Here is an 18,901-nt window from a genome sequence, read left to right as displayed (position 1 = left end):
TTTTCTAATTTCTTTTTTAAGAATAGTGTGCAATCAACTCAACTTAGCAAACTAATTAGTAAGGAAATGTTGGGGCTACACTGTGCATATGCTCTGACTTGTGGAGATTAATGTTAAGAAAATTCAAAGATATTAGCTAGTTAATTTTGCTGCGATGTGAATAGTTTGAAAATGCAACAATTTGTTCTCCTTATCCAGTAGAGGGAAGAGGGGTGAGTGAGGATGGCTTATATCTCTAGCTTAATGGGAAAGTATATTGAAAGTACAAATCTCAGGAGAATAATTAGTTCATTTAACAAACATGATGGGGATTGGCACTCTCTTGAGGACTAGAGTGAGGGATAAAACACAAAGCCGATCAAGTCATTAGGAGATAAGTACAGCTTGAAAGGAGCTACAGTTACTGCTGTCTTGTGGTTTGTAGAAATTCTATTTTTTTCAACTTTCAGAAGTGTGATGCTTCTTGTTATGCCCAGATAACATGGAAATCTTCATCCATGAGATAAATTTTACAGATTTAAAAAACTCTCTAAGCTTAACTCTGCAGTTTTCATTAAATTTGCCTCAATAAATATGGGGATATCTAAAACGGGAAGGGAATATCATACAGATACGTATAACAGAGTAACCTTTTAAAAAGTGGAATGTGATGGAGGCAAAAATGATGATTTCCTCTGCTTCTTCCCAGTGTTTGTGTGAAGGAAAATTGATGTCCTGCAGTTGGCTTACAGGATACCATTTTTCTTTGGGTTCTAAAAATTTGAGTACGCAGTAGTTTTCCTTGGGCAAATTGGGCAGGTGAACAAGCATCTTGGACTAGTTTGCTGGTTATTGTGATCAGTGAGGAGTGGAAATTAAATGGATTTGAGTAGCCTTGAATTTCAAAAAGGGTGGAGGTTAAAATTGAAGTATGCTTAAAGTTATTTGAAGACATCATCTTCTGTTATTTTCAAACTGCTTGAAGTTGAGATCTTGCAGGAACAGGATTAAAACATGTATACAATCTTTCTTTACTGCAAGTAACTTAAAGGAAAAACATTTATGATTTTCTGTTTTGCAACATCCTTAATAGAAAATGTTCTGATATTTGTAACCTTCAGGTTCCCATGTTTATATGGGGGGAGGGTGGAAGCAAGTGTAAAAACACAGCTGACAGGAAATTGTGTCGTTGCACTACCTAAAATGTGGGCAATTCTCTTCTTAAACTCAGTGTTTAAAACCAGTTCTAAACAAGCATGAAACAATCTAATTGACTTGTGAGTGGTGTCTTGTATTTAGTGTGAAATCCAGTGGCATAATTCAGAGGATTTTATTTAAAGTTGCTTTCCTTCCGTTTCTCTCAATTTTAGGATATGATCAACTGCATTGGTGGAATAAATGTGCTGTTTCCTTTGCTGGAGCAGATCAGTTTTCTTGGTAGACAGATGCCTGAAAAGTCTGTAGGGGAAACTCTACCTCCTGAAGTAGTTACTCCTGTAGAGGGAGACTGGGTGGTATTGTCATCCGCGAAGGCATCAGGTAAGAAAGTACAGTTGAGATGAACTTTTTCTTAAGTTGGATTTTAATTGAAAGTCTTTCTGTGATTGAAAGTGATTCTTGTACTTGCTGGCTTTTCCAAAGCCACCCTCAAGCCTGACAGGTTTTACTTTTTCTAGACATTTGATGGGATGCTGCATACCAACAATTCAGCACAATGTAAAATTAACCTGATAGTGCATTTCAAATATAAATATATTTAATAGCATTGTTTTTCTCTAAATGATTTTCTATTATATTACTGTCAAAATATGCAATTATTTTTACTTCTCTTCTGAGAAGCTTGTTTTGATTATTTTGAGAAATTGCTTTTTTATTCAAAACCTGCTAACGTCAATAGGAGGAGGTTTTGCAACAGCATGAATATTGGGTCACATAGCCAAATGAAGGTTATGGAGTATCAGAACAATGCTGTGTAGACTCATAGTCAAACCTTCATTTTCTTGGAAAAATATTCAGACTCCTCCTCCTTCCACATGAATAAATCAATAAAATTAAAAATGAAGCTTTAAGAACAACTGGGGAAGGAAAAAAAACACAAAATGAAAACAACAAAAAACCACCTAACTACCACCAAACTGTGCCAGTAAGTTGGAAATGAGTTTTTTGTCTTAGCAGAAAATGAGAGGAAAACAGAAAGGAGAAAAAATCTGTATGACAGCCATATAGATTAAGCAAGGATTGGATCATCACTTTTTTTCCTGGAGAAATGTGAAAAGACTATGATTCTGCACAGGGCAGGGTGGAGGCCACTAAAGAAAGCTTACAGCTAGGGAACAAATGCAGGAAGAGTTAAGGAAGTTCAGGGAATAGCTTTCAATGCAAACACTTGATTTTATTTTTGGCCCCTATGATAAACAGTTATCTAATGATAAACCTTGAGTCTTTATGATTCTCTGATTTTAGTACTGCTCTGTTTTGCAGAAGCACGCCTGGAGAAGAACATAGTTGCAACTTTCATCTTGGTGATTAAACACTTTATTGAGAGACACCATGTTAATCAAGAAAATCTCATTCACTCCCATGGAGTTGCTACCCTAGGAACCTTGTTACAGAAGGTGGGTAAGCTTGAGGAACAACCCTTAGAAATGATTGTTGTGGATGAGGTCCTAATTAATTTGAAATCTTAGTTTGTCTAGGATGCAAGGTTTGCCTCAAAGGTTTGCTTAATATATGCTTTTCTTTCCCATGCTTCTGGAAACAAGGAAGTGTAAGGAGTTGGCCTTGGTCTACAAAGTGAAACATAGTGTTTTGAATACATCATGTTCTGTTTTTGTGTTGTATTACTTAAATAAAAGCAGACTTGCTGTAAAAGAGAAAATCTTAATGAAAAAAAAAGTATTGATTTAAAATAATAACAGAATATCCTAATAAACTTGATATTGAGTGTTAACACCTGTTATTTTGATAGGTGCCAAGCATCTTAATGGATGTGAATGTACTGATGGCTGTACAGTTGTTGATAGAGCAAGTCTCAGTTGAAAAGAACTTGCAGCTTCTGCAACAGATGTATCAACACTTACTTTTTGACTTCAGCATCTGGAACAGTGGGGACTTCCCTTTCAGAATTGGTAAGTTCCTGGACATGGGGTGACTGCACAAAGGCACAGTACTTCTCACTTGATACAAATGTTTTTCTAGGTTCTAATATGAAACTTTATATTGTAGGGCATATACAATATCTTTCTACAATCATCAAAGACAGCAGAAGGCTCTTCAGAAAGAAGTATGGTGTACAGTTTCTTCTCGACACGCTCAGAGTTTATTATGGGTAAAAGTTTTACCATTTCTAGCTTCTCTTTTGTGGTATGGAGTTCTGTCATGTTGTGGTGGAAATGCTAAGTTGTGGCTTGAAATGGTGAGCACCTGGTGGGAAGGCAGGGCCAACCCAGGGGAACTCAGGTGCATGTAATGCAGTGCAGTGCACCTGAGTGACTGTAAGGGGTGAGCTGAGGTCCCACCCCTTCCCAGACCTCATGCAAGGGTTGGCAGTGGAGGCAAGGGTATCTTGTTGGAGATCCCTGCATACCTGAGGGCTTCTGAAGGTAAGCAGCTTCTTTCTTTTATTTCTGTGCCCACAGCTGTTGCAACTTGAGCAAATCTTCACTTGCTGCAGCCTGGGACCTTGATGCTCTGCTGTCACTGCTGCATTTTCCACTGTGTTACATGTGTCCACCTCTTTACCCCCATGCCCCCACTTGTTCTTGAAAGAAAGCAAATAAAACTGGCTGGCTTTTATTGGTTGATTTCATCTTCAGAAAATGCATGAACTTTTTTCCACTTTACTTGCTACTGCTCCTTGACTTTGATTTTTATTATGGGATTACATACAACTTATGCCAAGAATACCAGGAATGCTCAAAGAGTAAAATTACTAAATTTAAGAACTTATTATCAACAATACCAATGAAGTTCTAGATGATCACAATTGTCTTAAAATGATAAATACTCTTTTCACATTTAGTTCATTTATATCCTCGTAGTTTTTGAAGTGCAGTTTTTGGGGTAGATGAAAAATTGCAAAACTAACACAACCACTGAATTATTACTGAACTATGGAGCACTTGCTCAGATTACCTTTCTTATCTGTTGGTGATTAGGAGTGGCTGCAAAGACAGTGATTTGGCCCCTGATGACCTGAGAACAATACGGATGTCCCTTTATGGACTGATCAAATACTTTCTAAGCAAAGGTGGAACACATGAAGAAATACAGAGCATTGTAGGATACATAGCAGCTACCAGTGAAGAAGAACAGGTATCCAATGTGGTTTAAATCAGTATAAACTGTACGTGGTTTGGTTTTGGTTTTATGTTCAGGAGTTAAACTTGATCCTTAAGGGTCCTTTCCAACTTGGGATATTCTGTACTGTTCTGTTTAGAAATCTTACTTGTATAAAGGGAGGTGTGAGGAGAAAAGGCGAAGAGTTAACTGATTTATGGATTTAATTTTATGTGCTTCTATATATATTCTGCCTCAGCTACATGGGAATCCTTACAAAAGTGCTCTGCTGGTGGCTGTACTTTTACTTGTTATTTTCTCTTATGTTCCAAACAAAATGGATTGACTTCAATCAGTTTTTGTAGCAATGTGAATTCCTATTTCATAGACATTAGTAGTGCTTGAACTTGTTTTGTAGTTCCCTTTACAGCTTGATAAAGTGTTCTGCATATAGCAAAAACGTCCATTTAAATGTGGTAACAGTGAACAGACAATGTACGCTGTATAGCAAGAGAGAATAGAAATTTAAAAGCAAGGATTTTTTTTCTGGGTGGAGAATTAAGTCTGTATGAATTGTAGATTAACTCAGTTGTCTTAATTTTCAGCTCTGTGGAATCCTAGAAGTTCTGTTCAGCCTTCTTCATTCAAGCTCAGCCCCAGATCAGCTTTTTTTATTGCTTTTTGAACCAGGAAATGCTGATATTCTTTATGCTTTGTTATTGCATCAGAGATACTCCGACAGGGTTAGAGAACTTGTGTTTAAGGTAATAAATTGAATGATATGTTCATAAATTAATCAACAGAGTTTGTATTTTTCAGTAGTCTGACTGCAGAAATGTAAATGCTTACAAAGATGCTGGTCATCCAAGTTTCATTTTTTCTAATATGAAAGCAACAACATGTAGCTAACCACTGTAGTTGTGATGGGGTTAGTGCTCTCCTGGTGTCAAGCAGCAGAAGTATTGGGACCTTTAAAATTGAGCCTGTGAGTTTGTTATTAAAGGTTTTTTGTAAACTGTGGACTAGTATGCTATGTCATATACAATTAAGTTTAAGAAGTCATCTAGATGCTTCCTCATTATTTTGCTTTTGCGTGTACTTTCTCATGCAGATTATGGAAGAGATGCTGAAATGTACTAAAGTTTATGAACGTAGTAAGCACCGTATGAGACTCAGGGAAGTGGGGTACTCTGGACTTGGACTCCTTCTGAATGAATCGTCAGTTACTATTTCTCTCATAAAAAACCTTCTTAACCAAGTTCTCTATGCAGGTAATTGGGAAGTGTTATGTCTACTATTAGTAAATGTCTGTTTGCTCAGAGGCAAACACATTTGTTGCTTGCTCAGGATAAAGAGATGTTACTTTATGAATCTGTTCTATTTGCAGTCCATGTTTTTCTCAGCCGTTTTCTTAATTTCCTGGAGTATGATCCCTTTGTCATTCCTGGTTATGATCCAGGTTGTAGGGCTGACCTCCAAAGGTATTTTTAACATCTAACTGTTACGTTCACTTGCATGGTATAGTTTGATTTGTTTTTTTTCTTTCTCCTCCACAGATCCTGCTGTGAATTATAAAGATCTTTTAGCTGTAGTGCATCTGGCTCATAGATCAGATATAAACATGAGAGTGGTTATCTGTAGAAAGGTTAGTTATCTTTAAAAATAGAATAATGTTAAATCCATAAATTGTATGGTATGGTGTCTTATTTATTTGAGATGTATTAGCTGTACTGGCTGCTGCTGTTGCTGCTTCTTTAGTAATGATTTAGAATGTTAGGAATAAAGTTAGTATGTAACTTGATGTTGAATTTTATATATTCAAATCCTTTTAAAAAACGAAATCTCAAGTTCTGTATTGATTCTTAACTAGTTTAGAAGTATTGACTTCCTTGAAATAGAGTTTCTCAAAGGATGTTTAAGCTCAAAGTTTTGTTTTATTCTTAATGTTATTTTTAATAGATTGTATAATGGTTCAGAAGAGTAAGGATGCAGAGAACAGATAATGGAAAAAGTAATAACTCTTTCCTTAAATGAGCTGTCTGGCTTGTATCACTGGAATTGGCAGTACTGAATGTAGTTGTGAGGAGCGAAATTCTATACCAAAGTTTCTCAAAATAAGCCGAGTGTATGCTATCAATAAACTAGTAATATTGTAGCTTATTTTGGCTCTCTTAATTTTTCTGTTTAGTAGTTTCTAATCAAGCATAACTTGTGCTAGAATTATTTTTAATGGGATTGTTTGCTCTGATAATTACCTTTTCTAGGAATTGCAGCAGAGGAGTGTCTGAAAAATGAAGACGTACTGATGTGCCTTGATAGTTCTTTGGGTTTTTTTCCCTGTATGTTGTATTTCTGGGAATTTTTTTCTCCTATATGCATTTCTATTTTTAAGAGTGATTTCTGTGGCATATATGCCTTCTGTTAGTTCAGTATGGCTCTTTTGTAAGTTCCTAAAAAGACAGAGGAAGCTGTAAGGTTGTAAATCTTGTAATTTAAAAGATAGGATGAATATAGTTTCAAGCTAAAATTAATGTGTACGTATGGAATATCTTATCCTTAGGTTTTACATCTTCTGCATTCCCAACTGGATGCAGCACAACAGATTTCTCAGCAGCTGGGCTGGCAGGACACTTTGATTAGACTCTTCCTGAAAGAAAACTCTGAGGTCCAGATTGGATTTAGAGAGAACAGGGCTGACTCCTTAAGGGAAGAGGAAAAGAAGCCTCCTGCTGAAGAACTTCAGAAGTATCACACTGATAAGATGGAGGGAGATAAATCTGATACCTTTGTGTCTGTAAATGGTTTGTTTGATCAATGGAGTTTGGAAGACAATAAATCCTTGGATGTCCCAGCTCATTTCTCTGCTATGCCACTGGAAGATGCATCCACAGCAGAGATGTCTTTTAAGTCAGAGGACCGAGAAGAATTGTGGCACAGTAATCCTTCACATTTGAGTCTAGATCTGTCCAGCGTTGACTCTTATGAACTGGCTGATGTTGTGAATCAGATGACAGATAGCCTGCCCAGCACACCATCACCTGTAGAGAACAGAAAACCCTTCTCTGGGCAGCCTGAAAAAGAGCTAGATGTCATAAGTGATGTAGGCTTCAGTGCTGCTGATCTGTCTTTATTTGAAAACCAAGGAGTAAGTAATTTTCTACCTATGTAGTTAATTTCTCCTAATGACTGCAATTTTTTTCCTTTCTAACTGTATCCCTAATGGGGATATATTTATATGATTATATCCTCATTGTTCTTTTATTCTCTCTTACCTTCTGAAGGAAAATAATGAATAGCTTTCTTACAGTCAGCGGGGATGTCTCTCTTGTTTGGTTTTTTTTTTTTTTGGTTGGAATTGCTTGGGCAAAAGTGGAATGGGGGAGAACAAAAGGGCAGCTAAGGGTTAGGTTTAAATAATGATGTGGAAGTCAATATGTATTACAGTTTCTGGGAAGCCACTTCCTCCCATATTTTATGTATTTAGCTATTAGACTTGAGACTGTAGAGTTATCAAAGAAAGCCAAAACATGTGAAAGCATAGAGAGACTATGGTGGAGAAACTTAGTGAAGACTTATAGGAATTAAAAGGCTGTAAATGTTACTTTTCTTTTTTAGGGGGGTGATAATGAACTGATACAGTTACTTACAGACATCCTACTGTGTATAATGTGGAAAGGCATTGAAAAATCTGATGATGAGGCTTGGATGGAGAGAGGACAGGTGTTTTCTGCACTGACCAAACTGGGAATATCTAATGAATTGCTGCGACCTTCTGATGAAATAAAACTCAAGTGAGTGTATTGCTCAAGGACAGGTTCTTGAATTTTTTTTAGATGAACAAATAAAGGGGCTTTGCTAAGAAGGGATGGATGCTTCCCATCAAGATCCAATTTTCTCAGCTCTACTTTCATGTGCTATCAGTATATTTTACTACCAATTTGATAGTGTAATGTGATGTTAAGGTTTTGAATATCAGTGTTCCAAGTTTCATGTGTTTTTTTTCCTAAATCTTCTTTTACATCACTGGCTTATTGAGAACGCAGCAGTTACCACTGTGGACTGAGAGATTCAATTAAATACTTAATTGGATTTTTTTAAAGCCACTTACAGCTGGAACATGTAGTAATTACTTTGGGATTTTGTTTTCCATGCAGATTGTTGGAGAAGATGTTAGAATGGTCAGTCACTGATAACAGAGATTCTAAAGCTCTCCCTACACACACTGAAAATGCTTTCCGGCTCTTGCTAATTGTACAAGATTTCCTGCAGGCAGAAGGACTTGTTAATTCAAATTTATGGACAGAAAAGGTACAGTAACTGCATAATGGAAATGTTGTAGGCAGAAATAGTAATGAAAAGTTGTCAATTGGATAATGTCATCTCTTCTAGGTGCTTGTTTTTAACCTAGGTATTAGAGAGTGGGGGTTCATAATGAAGTGTATTAGATTGTCCCTTAATGAGAAAATCCTAAAAGCTTACTAGAGGGAATACTGGGCATACATTTGTAAATAGCTTAATTTTACATATGCAGGGAGTCAGAAATGTGAGCCCTGAGGGAGGAAATGATCACACTAAGTAGTAGAGAAATTGTTTCCTGACTGTTTTATGTTTTCTTCACATAAGATGCAGAGATCTGTAGCAGAGATCTTCATTCATGTAACTTCAGTGGTCTTACCTCTTGGGCTGAGTCGTCCCTGCTTTTCCATTTTCCGGGGACAAGAGCTATTTGTTTAAAAAAAATGAAATGTTAAGTCTTAAACAGAATAATTGCTAAGCTGCTCTCCATACTGCAGGCTTATGAACAAACAAACATGGAGTAATTGTAAAGCTTTCCCTTGGCTTGTTTGTTTTCTTAAAGTCTGCTCTAGATAAAGGTTTTGCTTCTTGTTATAATCTAGCTTTGTGCAATCTAATTAGAAATGAGATATGAACGTTGGAGCAATGGGGGCTGTGCTCATTGCCATCTCTGAATTGAAAATAACTACTTCTGTAAATTGCCTTCCACTGTGCCTAGGGAGAATTTAAAGCCCTGTAATATCTTAAGCAGGTGAGCTTTCAGCCTGCTGCGTAAGCTTTCATGTGAGTCTGGGGCTTAACAGAGTAGTTTTTATATTTGAGAAATTTTTTAGGGAATATACCAAGGCGCATTATTTTTGAGTAAATATGTCTTGATGGTAAAATGGGCCATTACCTTATGAATAGATTCATTTCGTAGTGAGGGTTTGTCAGTATTTCTATGCTGGGAGGCATCCAGAAAGGATTACCTCCTAATCTTAAGGTATTGATAGTTATGAAGCTTCAAACTTCTCATCAAATTCAATATTCATAGAAGAAGCCTTGCTTTCCTTCTCAAGGCACCAAGCATATTACTGTTGCTGGTGAATTATATTGGCATTACTCTCACTTCATTTAAAACGCAAAGTAAAAGAATGAAATGAAAGCCCATTGATACTGAACTAGAAATTACTTGTTGGTGTAGTGTCTGGACATTGATAAGAGTGACTTCTCAATTGTAGTATTCCTCCTGCAGGAACCTATAGCTTTTTTTAAGGAGTTGACGTTTCCTGGAGTAAGTTACAGAAAGAAGATAGACATATACTATCCACTGTTTTTGGCTTTATTCAGGAGATACTTGAGTTAACATACTAGTTTAGTTGTATAGTCAATTTTTTCAAATTACTGGTTTAAGTGCTATCTCTTGGTATGATTTTATGGCTTTGGGTAAGTTAAAAGTGTGAATTCCTCAGCTCTTTGAAAGTATTGTGTCTCCAACTGGAATAGATGCTGATTATTTCTGTTATGTTTTACACAATCTTCTGCTTTTATGGCAGCTATTGGAGGAATTAGTGATTCTTATGGATAGCCTGTCAGTCTGGTACTCTGCTGGCCCAGAAGCAACCTGGTTTTCACAGGTGCAAATCCAGTTGCTCCTTGGATTCATTGCAAAAGACAACTTACAGGTTTGTTGCAAATTCCATTATATTTTAAGTGCATATTTGGTGTAACTGTTTTGGTTCTGGAGGAGCTGTTCATACCTTTAAGAAGAGTGATGGCAGTCTTTTATCCTTCTATATGAAAATGGTAAGCCCCAGTAAAAACATTTGCAAACTTACTCTGCAGTCCTGTCAATGTACATACCTTGAATATGTGAATAAGGTAGAGAGCAAGTTGTTTGAACATGGAGGTTACGTAGGCTCTAGCAGAGGTAAGATAGCAGTCCTGACTGCAACTTTTACCTGATTGCAACATTCTACCATAAAAATATATTTGTTAGTGGTTTCAGGTTTGCATAGATTAATAATTGCACATGAATCTAGACTGTAAGGCTGAATGGACAATGGGTATAAAGTTAGCAGAGCTGTGTTTGGAATAACGAACCCTTCAGAAAACCTAGACTTGTTCGTTTAGGCACATAATTATCTTAATGCAGTTATGTGACTGGGGTTGCAACTGACTCAGGTTCAATACGTGATCAGTGCCTGTACATGATGCCTGTGTGCCCTCAGGCTACCTGAGATACAGAGTATGTAAATGTTTCTGTGCTAAAAGATAAGAGCTCCAAGTTACTCTTTTGAGTTGCATTCACTTTGTTGTTTGTCTGCGTAGGTCTGTGCTATGGCAGCAGCGAAACTCAACACCCTTCTTCAGACCAAAGTAATAGAGAGTCAACCTGAAGCATGCTACCTCTTGGGGAAACTGGAAGGCATCTTAAGTAGATCAATTGAAGAGAAGACAGAAACATACTCATTTTTGATTCCACTTGTTCGGACACTGGTATCCAAAATTTATGAACTTCTCTTCATGAATCTGCATCTCCCTTCGTTGCCTTCTACCAATGGCAGCCCCTCTTTCTTTGAGGACTTTCAAGAATACTGCCGATCTGATGAATGGAAAGTTTATATTGACAAATATGTAAGTAGTAGACTCTTTTGGTGGCATTCACACTTGTTTTCATCACTAGAGCAGAGGAGCTCATATTCAGAAATCATATGCATTTTGTTTTGATGGGAACAGATTATTCCAAATATGAAGCACTATGAAGAAAATTCATTCAGACATGGTCATGAGCAGATGGCACTTTATTGGAAGGATTGTTATGAAGCATTTATGGTGAATATGCACAAGCGAGATCGGGAGAGAGGAGAAAGCAAGCTGAAATTTCAGGTAAGGTTTTCAGTTGCTTACATCTCAGTATTCATGTTCCGTCAGATGGAGAAACTGAATTCCAGGATAACCCAATTCAAGTTGCTGCAGGCACGTTGGCTGTTCTGTTGAAGATTTTTCTGAGCATGCTGACTATATACATGTGTAGAGGATCTAATTCTGTTATTTTTATTTAAGAGTCTTATCTGTGAGCAGAGTTATTTCAGGACAGATCATCTTCCATGGTACAGCAACCTGGAATTATCTTTAGCTATAAGCTGCTTTTTTTTCCACTTTTATGTATGTTTTGAATTATTAAAACCTCCATTATGATATGAGTTAGTGTTGCAAATTCTTTCAATCCTAGAGAACATTTTAGAACAGTTAGGTCCCATTTATTGTGTGGAAAAACTGTCTCTGAACTGACCTTCCTGTGTAAGGTTCAGACTCCATTCAAGCATTAGAATTAACTGTTAAACTACAGCAGTATTAAGTCTTTAAAAATCTCCCTTGTAAGCAATGCCTTAAATTTTCAGAAATGTCTACTGCTAACCCACTTTTGTACGTTCTTCATTTGTAAGAGTTCTTGCAAGTTGCAAAACTGTTCTTTCAGTGCTAGATTTATTTTTAATGGTCTTTCAGGAGCATTTTGTGGAACCGTTCAGCAGAAAGGCTCGACAGGAAAATCTGCGGTACAACAGTATGCTAAAGCAACTTAATAGTCAACACACAGCTACTCTGAGGCAGTGGAGAGCAGCCCAGCTTTACTTGCTCTCTGAACGTGGCCCTTGGTCTGAAATGTAAGAGTGAATTTCTTGAATCAAACAGGATATGATACTTAAAAGACATTTGTTTGTGTGATTAACTTACTATTTCATATGGTTAGAACCTTGTCAAATTGACTTGGATAGCCATTCTTCAGATGTGAAGTTAATATTGAATGTATCCTTAATGATTTCTGCATTTTAATTATAAACATACAAAGTTTGAAGTGTAGTGCTGCGCTGGTTGCCTGAATACTATGTTTTCTTGCCAAGTGACAAATGAAAATTAATTATCAACATTACATTTAAAAAACAGAATAAAATAACCAAACAACCTTTTTGAGAGGTTCTACTCATCAGTGGTTCTTTGGGAATGAGAAAATAGTCTTTAAAAATAATAAGTGTGAGGTTTTTATGCATGAAGCTAATATCAATTTAAAGTGGTACATTTTTGCCTGCCCTGACTTCTGGGTGAATTCTGACTAAAGACTCTTCATAACTTCTAGTGTAAACAATTTGCTGTATTTCAGTTGAAAATGACTGCTGTGTGCAAAATGCTTTAGGATGATCATAGCTGCAATATGACATATACTACTGAAATGCAATCTATAGCTTTTATGTTTTGCAGTCTGCCAATGTGTAGGTGACTTGAGGATTTTTTAAAATGTGTATTCTTTTTTAATCATTTTGCTCATAGGTTTTCATCATCTTTTAACTATTCCTATGAATATTCTTGTTTTCTCAGGAAACAGCATCCTGTTCACTGGAAACTTTCAAATGTTGAAAATTTTTCACGTATGAGACTAAAACTAGTGCAGAATTACAACTTCAACTCTCATCAGGATGCTAGTGACCTGAGAGATAATTTAGGTAATGTTGTATTATACTTAATAGCTTACTTGGATTCTGTGGTGTTCACTGCTATGTCTGTTTTTAAGAATCAGTGTGTTATAGATACTTAAGTCATAATTTTTGTTGTTCCCTCTATAGTTATAATGTGTAACATAGGAGTGATGCTTTGAACCAAAGCAGCTTTTTTGCCAGATGGAAAGAAGAATTAATTTCCTCTTGTTTATTGAAGTGTGCATATTTGGAGGAAAAAATAGTTCAAGAGCTCCTTTGTTTTAAAATAAGCAGTTGCATACCTTTCTTGGATCCACTAACCCAGATTAACTAAAAACAACAACAAACCCACCAAAGTGCATTTCTATGAAACTTGCATGCTGTAAGACTGTCTGACAGTCGTACAGAATATCCTATTGAAAATCTCTGTTTTAGAATGCAATTTGTAAGGTTTTTCTGTCTCCCTCTTATAGTTATGTAAATTTTATTTCTACATTATTTTATATACAGGCTATTTATATACATACATACATAGGATCATAGAATCCTTAGAGTTGAAAGGGACCTTTAAAGTTCATCTAGTCCAACTACCCTGCAATGAACAGGGACATACACAGTTAGATCAGCTTGCCCAGGGCCTGATCCAGCCTTGCCTTATATGTCTCCAGGGATGGAACATCCACCACTTGTCTGGACAGCCTGTTCCAGTGCCTCACCACCCTCTCACTGTAAAAGACTTTTTCCGTAATCATTTTGATGTATTGTGAATGCCAGTCAAATATCATTATTTTCTGTACTGTACTTTTACCAATTGACTTGACTCGTACTTGAATGTAATTCATGGAGCATTTTTAAAATGTTCTGCTTGCCCTCAAGAGCACTGAAGGAGTCTGAAGAAGTTGTTTCTCGATTAAAGATAGTATTCAACAGTAGAAGATGCACTCAGTAATTTAACTTTCTGAAAATGGGTTACCGACAAGTTTTCTGAGCTGCTATACCTGTTACAATAGGTGTGTACCAGGCACAACCCTCTAGTGAGTCTCTGCTTCTGGAGGTGGTGAAGCAGGTGAAAGTGAGTGACTTGGAAGATGACGTGCTTGAACTGCCAGAAGAAGACACAGCAGCCAGTTCCAATATGTAAGTGCAACAGCAATGAACTGCTGAAATTCATTCATGTGTTTTGGAAGTGGGAAGGAGTAGGAAATCAACTTCAAGAGTTGATTAGCATGCAAAACTTCCCTCTTTGTTTGCCTGTCCTTAACATTCAAATCCAGGGCTTTGTAGTAATCTGCACAGCAGAGAAGCTGCTGTTAGATTTCTCATTATAAACAATGATGGGTAAAGAGTGCCAGGGAAAAGGAAGTCTGAGTGTGTTAAGTACAGAGAAAGTGTTTGTGAGGCTACATGATGGATTTGCTGCTCTCAGTTGGTCTGAAGCTGCAGGGTTGTTGAGGCTTCCCGCTATATGCATTGGTTGTAGTTCCCAGGAGATGGTTTAACCCATGAGTGCGTGGACTGGACTGGAACCAACTCTTGTCCAGGGGTGCCAGAACTGTTCCCTGTGCCATCAGCTGGATAGCATGGATATCTGCCTAACTAGTGAAATCTAATAGAGATTCCTGAGTCTCGTTCAGGGGAGAAGACCTGCACTTCCTTCATGGACTATGGGAGAGTTTTTTCCTCTCATTTTTTTGTTAATATAGTGGTGTGGATCAAGAAGGAAGGAGATGGTAAACACTTCTTTGCATTAACTCTGGGTACTGTGCATGTGCCTATGTGTCTATGCTGTTGAAGCCCAGAAGAGATGCAGGATTTTATTTTGTGATACTGATGAATTTTCTTGTACCTCACAAGTAAACATCCAATAGCTTTTGAAAGCATATCTGTAGACTGAAGATCAACCACTGCTTCAAATATGTCTCCAGTTCACTTTAGAAAAGGAACCAGGGCTGAGCTCCAAGCCAGATCATTCAAGCACCTTCAATATGAAAGGGAAAAGCAACCTGTTATTTTTATACTTCAGAGGAAGTCGAGTTCATTGTGCCTGAGACTGAAATAGCAAGCCTGATGTTAAGAAACGATGTCTAGTCTGGTCTGAAACATTTTAATGCTAATGAAAGTGGTTTCATATGATCTTGCATGGTGTACTTCTTATGTTGTTTAAATTTGATTCTTTTCTAAACCGTACTTCTATCAGATATCTAAGCAAGTCTATAGTCTACCCAACTCCTAACACCTATTTTTTTTTCTGTAGGGATGAAAAGGATGAACAGAGTCAGAAAGAAAAGCTAATATTATCTGAAAACTGTGAACTCATTACAGTAATTGATGTGATACCTGGCAGACTGGAGGTCACTACCCAGCACCTATATTTCTTTGATGGTAGCGTTGAAAAAGAGGAGGGTGAGCATGACCAGTGGCTTTTTATTTTCAGTGCAATTCAGTAGAGGTTTAGCACCAAACTAATTGTAAAAAGACAGGGTGTAGATCTGTATTTAATATTGTTCCTGGAGGTCAGCCTCTGACCAAACCAATTAGAAAAAATAATCTGAAACTACACAGACTGAGCTCTTCTGATGATTTATTTCTATAAAAATAATAATAGCTAATTTGCTGATGATGCTGCTAAGTGTTATTTCCTCTAGCTTGTTTCTTAAATGTCACTTCTGTTCTATGTGATGTGCTTCACTTATATGCTGATTAAGAGTAGTAAGTAGTAGTTTTTAGTAGTAGTTTTAAGTAGTAGGGAGTAATGATTAAGAAGTAACAGTATGTAAAAACTAATGGCTATTTTTTTACTTTAGGAACTTCAATGAAATGTGCATGGTTAAGTATGAAAACAGTAAATTGAAATGGTTGTTGGCAAAAAAAAAAAATTGAGAAACTATAGATTTAGATGCTAACCATTTGATAACTCTACACAAAGAAGCTTCAATCTGAGCCTGATTGAGAAAGCAAAGGTGTTTCAGTTCATATGTCAAAAAATACATTCATAGTGTGTTTTTGATCAGAAAGCAAAACCAAATTCTCTATTCTATCAGTTATTTCCTGCCATTTCTCTCTTTTAGTAGAGCGGATGAGGCCAGAAATACTTCTAAGCAAGATGTTTCACCAAGCCATATATAAAAAATGCTTTTTACTGTTGCCTCTAGAGTGTTTGATACTGCATTATTTGAATAAAGAAAGTTTTTGAAAAAGTTTTGATTCCAGTTCAGTAATCAAAGTGTTCTTCCCAGGGGTTGGTTTTGATTTCAAATGGCACCTTTCTCAAATTCGGGAGATACATCTGCGTCGGTACAATCTGAGGAGGTCAGCCCTGGAGATCTTCCTTACAGATCAAACCAACTACTTCCTCAACTTCAATAAGGAGGTATGTGTTTGCCAAATTTTCTTGTTTGCTATTATTAGTACAAGTGTCAAGTTTTAGTTGATCTTATCCGTGTCTGGTGTCTTTCATGAAACTGGCACATTAATGGTGAAACATTTGCTAGGCATAATGATTACAGGAAGTTAGATTGCAGCCTCCAAATAAGTCAGTCTGACATCTAAAAACCAAGGAAAAATGAATAAAACATGACTATTCTTGTCTCTTAGTGATACAGAGCTGTCATTCAACTAAAATTACATCAGTAGTAATCTGAATGTCTTGAAGCTTGCACTCTTAAAAAATATTCTAAGTAAATTAATTACTAATAAAGGATACTTCTTTATCACAAAGTTGGAAATAATATTGTTATGTGGTTTATGGTTAATAAACTTTTATTTTTCTCCTGCATTAATGTAAACGATCCATTGAATGTGGATCTAAGATAAATATCAGGACTTAAGGAAAGTTACGTATCAGTGAGTCAATTCAAGAATAACAGCTGAAAAACATTTTAAGTAAATCAATCTTTTGTTAGTTTCGTAGGGAAAATAGTAGTGAAAGTTTATTTGAACAGCAGCCTTCCTAGAAGAGTATTTTGTGGAATTTTTTTTAATGTAGCATCAAAACAAATGTCACTTAATGTGCATCTTGAAACTGAAGTCTATCATATCCATGTGTGTCCAAAGGCTTATACAGCAAGAGACAAATGTTTAAAGTGTAGCCATGTTCCGTTTGCTTTGCATTTTAACTAACAGTGAAACTGTGTACTTGTCAGCTTCAATATCTAGAATGAATATTTTTATGCTGTTTTTGAACAGGTAAGAAACAAAGTATACAGTCGAATATTGTCGCTGCGTTCTCCAAATATTTCTGGGACCCGATCTCCTCAGGAACTCTTTAAAGCTTCAGGTTTGATGCAGGTATGAAACTTCAGCATAAATGGTATTATCCTCCTTCTTGAAGGAGTTCTGTACAGCCCTGGGTACTGATTTTTATCTGTCACTTTCAGTTGGCATCTGCCAACTTCTGTACCATCAGTCTGATGTCTAAACTTCCACATGCCTATTTTTGTTTTTTTTTTTTTTTTTAGAATCACAGTCTTTTGTGTTCACAGTCAGAGTTTACACCATGTAATAATCACATCAGCACCAGACCATGTAAAAGTGATTCAGCAAGATTGGGGAACATATAGCAGATTTGCTACATTCTCAGACTTCTTTCAGTACATGAGCAAATAATGTTCCCCGCTGTCTTTTCACGATAGGGCTTTCAGTGAAGCATGTATGAAGATTGAGCAGGAAGTATGTTTTTAAGGGAATTGGTAACACTTGTAAAAGTAAAATACGGACATTTTGATATTACCCTAAACATGGATAACTTCTCTGAATACAGTTTATTTTTATTTTCTCTCTTGTTATCCTACAATCAGTACTCTCTGAGGGAAGGATGGAAGGGAAGGCAGTTCTTACATAAGAATTTAAAAAAATATTGGGAGTATTTCATTTTTAATTTTTTTCCCCAGGAAATAAGGTATCATTTTGTATGTTTATGTAGTATATCTGTATATTTTGTAGTGAAATGTTTTCATCGTACTACATTAAAGCTATTTAGTCCTTCTGATCACAGCTCTGTTGGTTGATTGGTTTAAAATAGAATAATGGAGGAAGGACAACATATGTTTACATGTTATTCTATCATTAAACAACGGGAGAAAAATCTATAAGGAAATTTTGACCTTTGAACTCTAATGGATTTCGAAGTTCAGTTCCGAGTTTTTTCAATATCTGTTCACCTGTGTTCTTTTTGTTTCATTTCTATTTTGCTTTCCCCTTTTTGTTCTAAGGCTGCTAGCTGTCTGCTGTGTTGCATTTTAAAACAGTACTGATATCAACCTGAGACATGATTTCAATGAAATTCAGCACAATCAATGCATTTCAGTGAAATACAGCAACCCTGTAAAATGTAGTATAATCATCAAATGGAATGGGAAATAACAGTGACTGTGAGAAATTAAATTAGAGCATTCATATCATGCTCATAATCCAGTACCTTTTACCTGCTGGTAGTACTCTCCAGCAGAGAAGAAACACTGATGTGTAACTTGCTTCCGTGTTCTTTATTTTGTTTTTCAGAAATGGGTGAATAGAGAAATATCCAACTTTGACTATCTTATTCAGCTGAACACAATGGCAGGACGAACTTACAATGATCTTGCTCAATATCCCGTGGTAATTACTATTTTTTAAGTTTTTGCTAAAGTTATGTATTTTTCCTGTTTTTTAAAGACGGGTTTAATCTGTTTGACTTTTTTTCTTTCCAGTTCCCTTGGATCTTACGAGATTATACATCTGAAGAACTAGATCTGAATAATCCAGCAGTCTTTAGGGATCTATCCAAACCCATTGGAGTGGTAAATGAAAAGAATGCTAAGGCTGTGAAAGAGAAGTATGTATTTGAACACTTAATTATTTCTGTCATTTGAGACTGTATGATAACAATGTATTTAGAAGTACAATAGTGACACTGA

At 36.4% G+C, this 18,901-nt stretch overlaps 1 protein-coding gene across 6 annotated transcripts in view; it reads left to right on the top strand.

Moving 5' to 3' along the window:
- Positions 1-18,901, top strand: part of NBEAL1 (neurobeachin like 1) — a 79,596-nt gene that overhangs the window by 40,742 nt on the left and 19,953 nt on the right. For all 6 annotated transcript variants that reach the window (XM_004942674.5, XM_004942671.5, XM_004942672.5 and 3 more), the window contains 22 exons: positions 1,350-1,518; positions 2,461-2,594; positions 2,948-3,107; positions 3,205-3,307; positions 4,137-4,293; positions 4,863-5,021; positions 5,369-5,528; positions 5,814-5,902; positions 6,818-7,402; positions 7,873-8,048; positions 8,412-8,565; positions 10,089-10,217; positions 10,864-11,169; positions 11,272-11,421; positions 12,043-12,200; positions 12,910-13,034; positions 14,018-14,144; positions 15,262-15,410; positions 16,244-16,377; positions 17,193-17,294; positions 18,507-18,602; positions 18,695-18,819. In XM_004942674.5, the coding sequence (XP_004942731.2) occupies positions 1,350-1,518; positions 2,461-2,594; positions 2,948-3,107; positions 3,205-3,307; positions 4,137-4,293; positions 4,863-5,021; positions 5,369-5,528; positions 5,814-5,902; positions 6,818-7,402; positions 7,873-8,048; positions 8,412-8,565; positions 10,089-10,217; positions 10,864-11,169; positions 11,272-11,421; positions 12,043-12,200; positions 12,910-13,034; positions 14,018-14,144; positions 15,262-15,410; positions 16,244-16,377; positions 17,193-17,294; positions 18,507-18,602; positions 18,695-18,819 (3,647 nt within the window). The remainder of the gene's footprint in view (positions 1-1,349; positions 1,519-2,460; positions 2,595-2,947; positions 3,108-3,204; positions 3,308-4,136; positions 4,294-4,862; positions 5,022-5,368; positions 5,529-5,813; positions 5,903-6,817; positions 7,403-7,872; positions 8,049-8,411; positions 8,566-10,088; positions 10,218-10,863; positions 11,170-11,271; positions 11,422-12,042; positions 12,201-12,909; positions 13,035-14,017; positions 14,145-15,261; positions 15,411-16,243; positions 16,378-17,192; positions 17,295-18,506; positions 18,603-18,694; positions 18,820-18,901) is intronic.

The sequence above is a fragment of the Gallus gallus genome, chromosome 7, assembly GCF_016699485.2.
Source record: "Gallus gallus isolate bGalGal1 chromosome 7, bGalGal1.mat.broiler.GRCg7b, whole genome shotgun sequence".
Lineage (NCBI taxonomy): Eukaryota > Metazoa > Chordata > Aves > Galliformes > Phasianidae > Gallus > Gallus gallus.
Note: the sequence above shows the minus strand (reverse complement) of the source record. Positions and strands in the feature narration are given on the sequence as shown.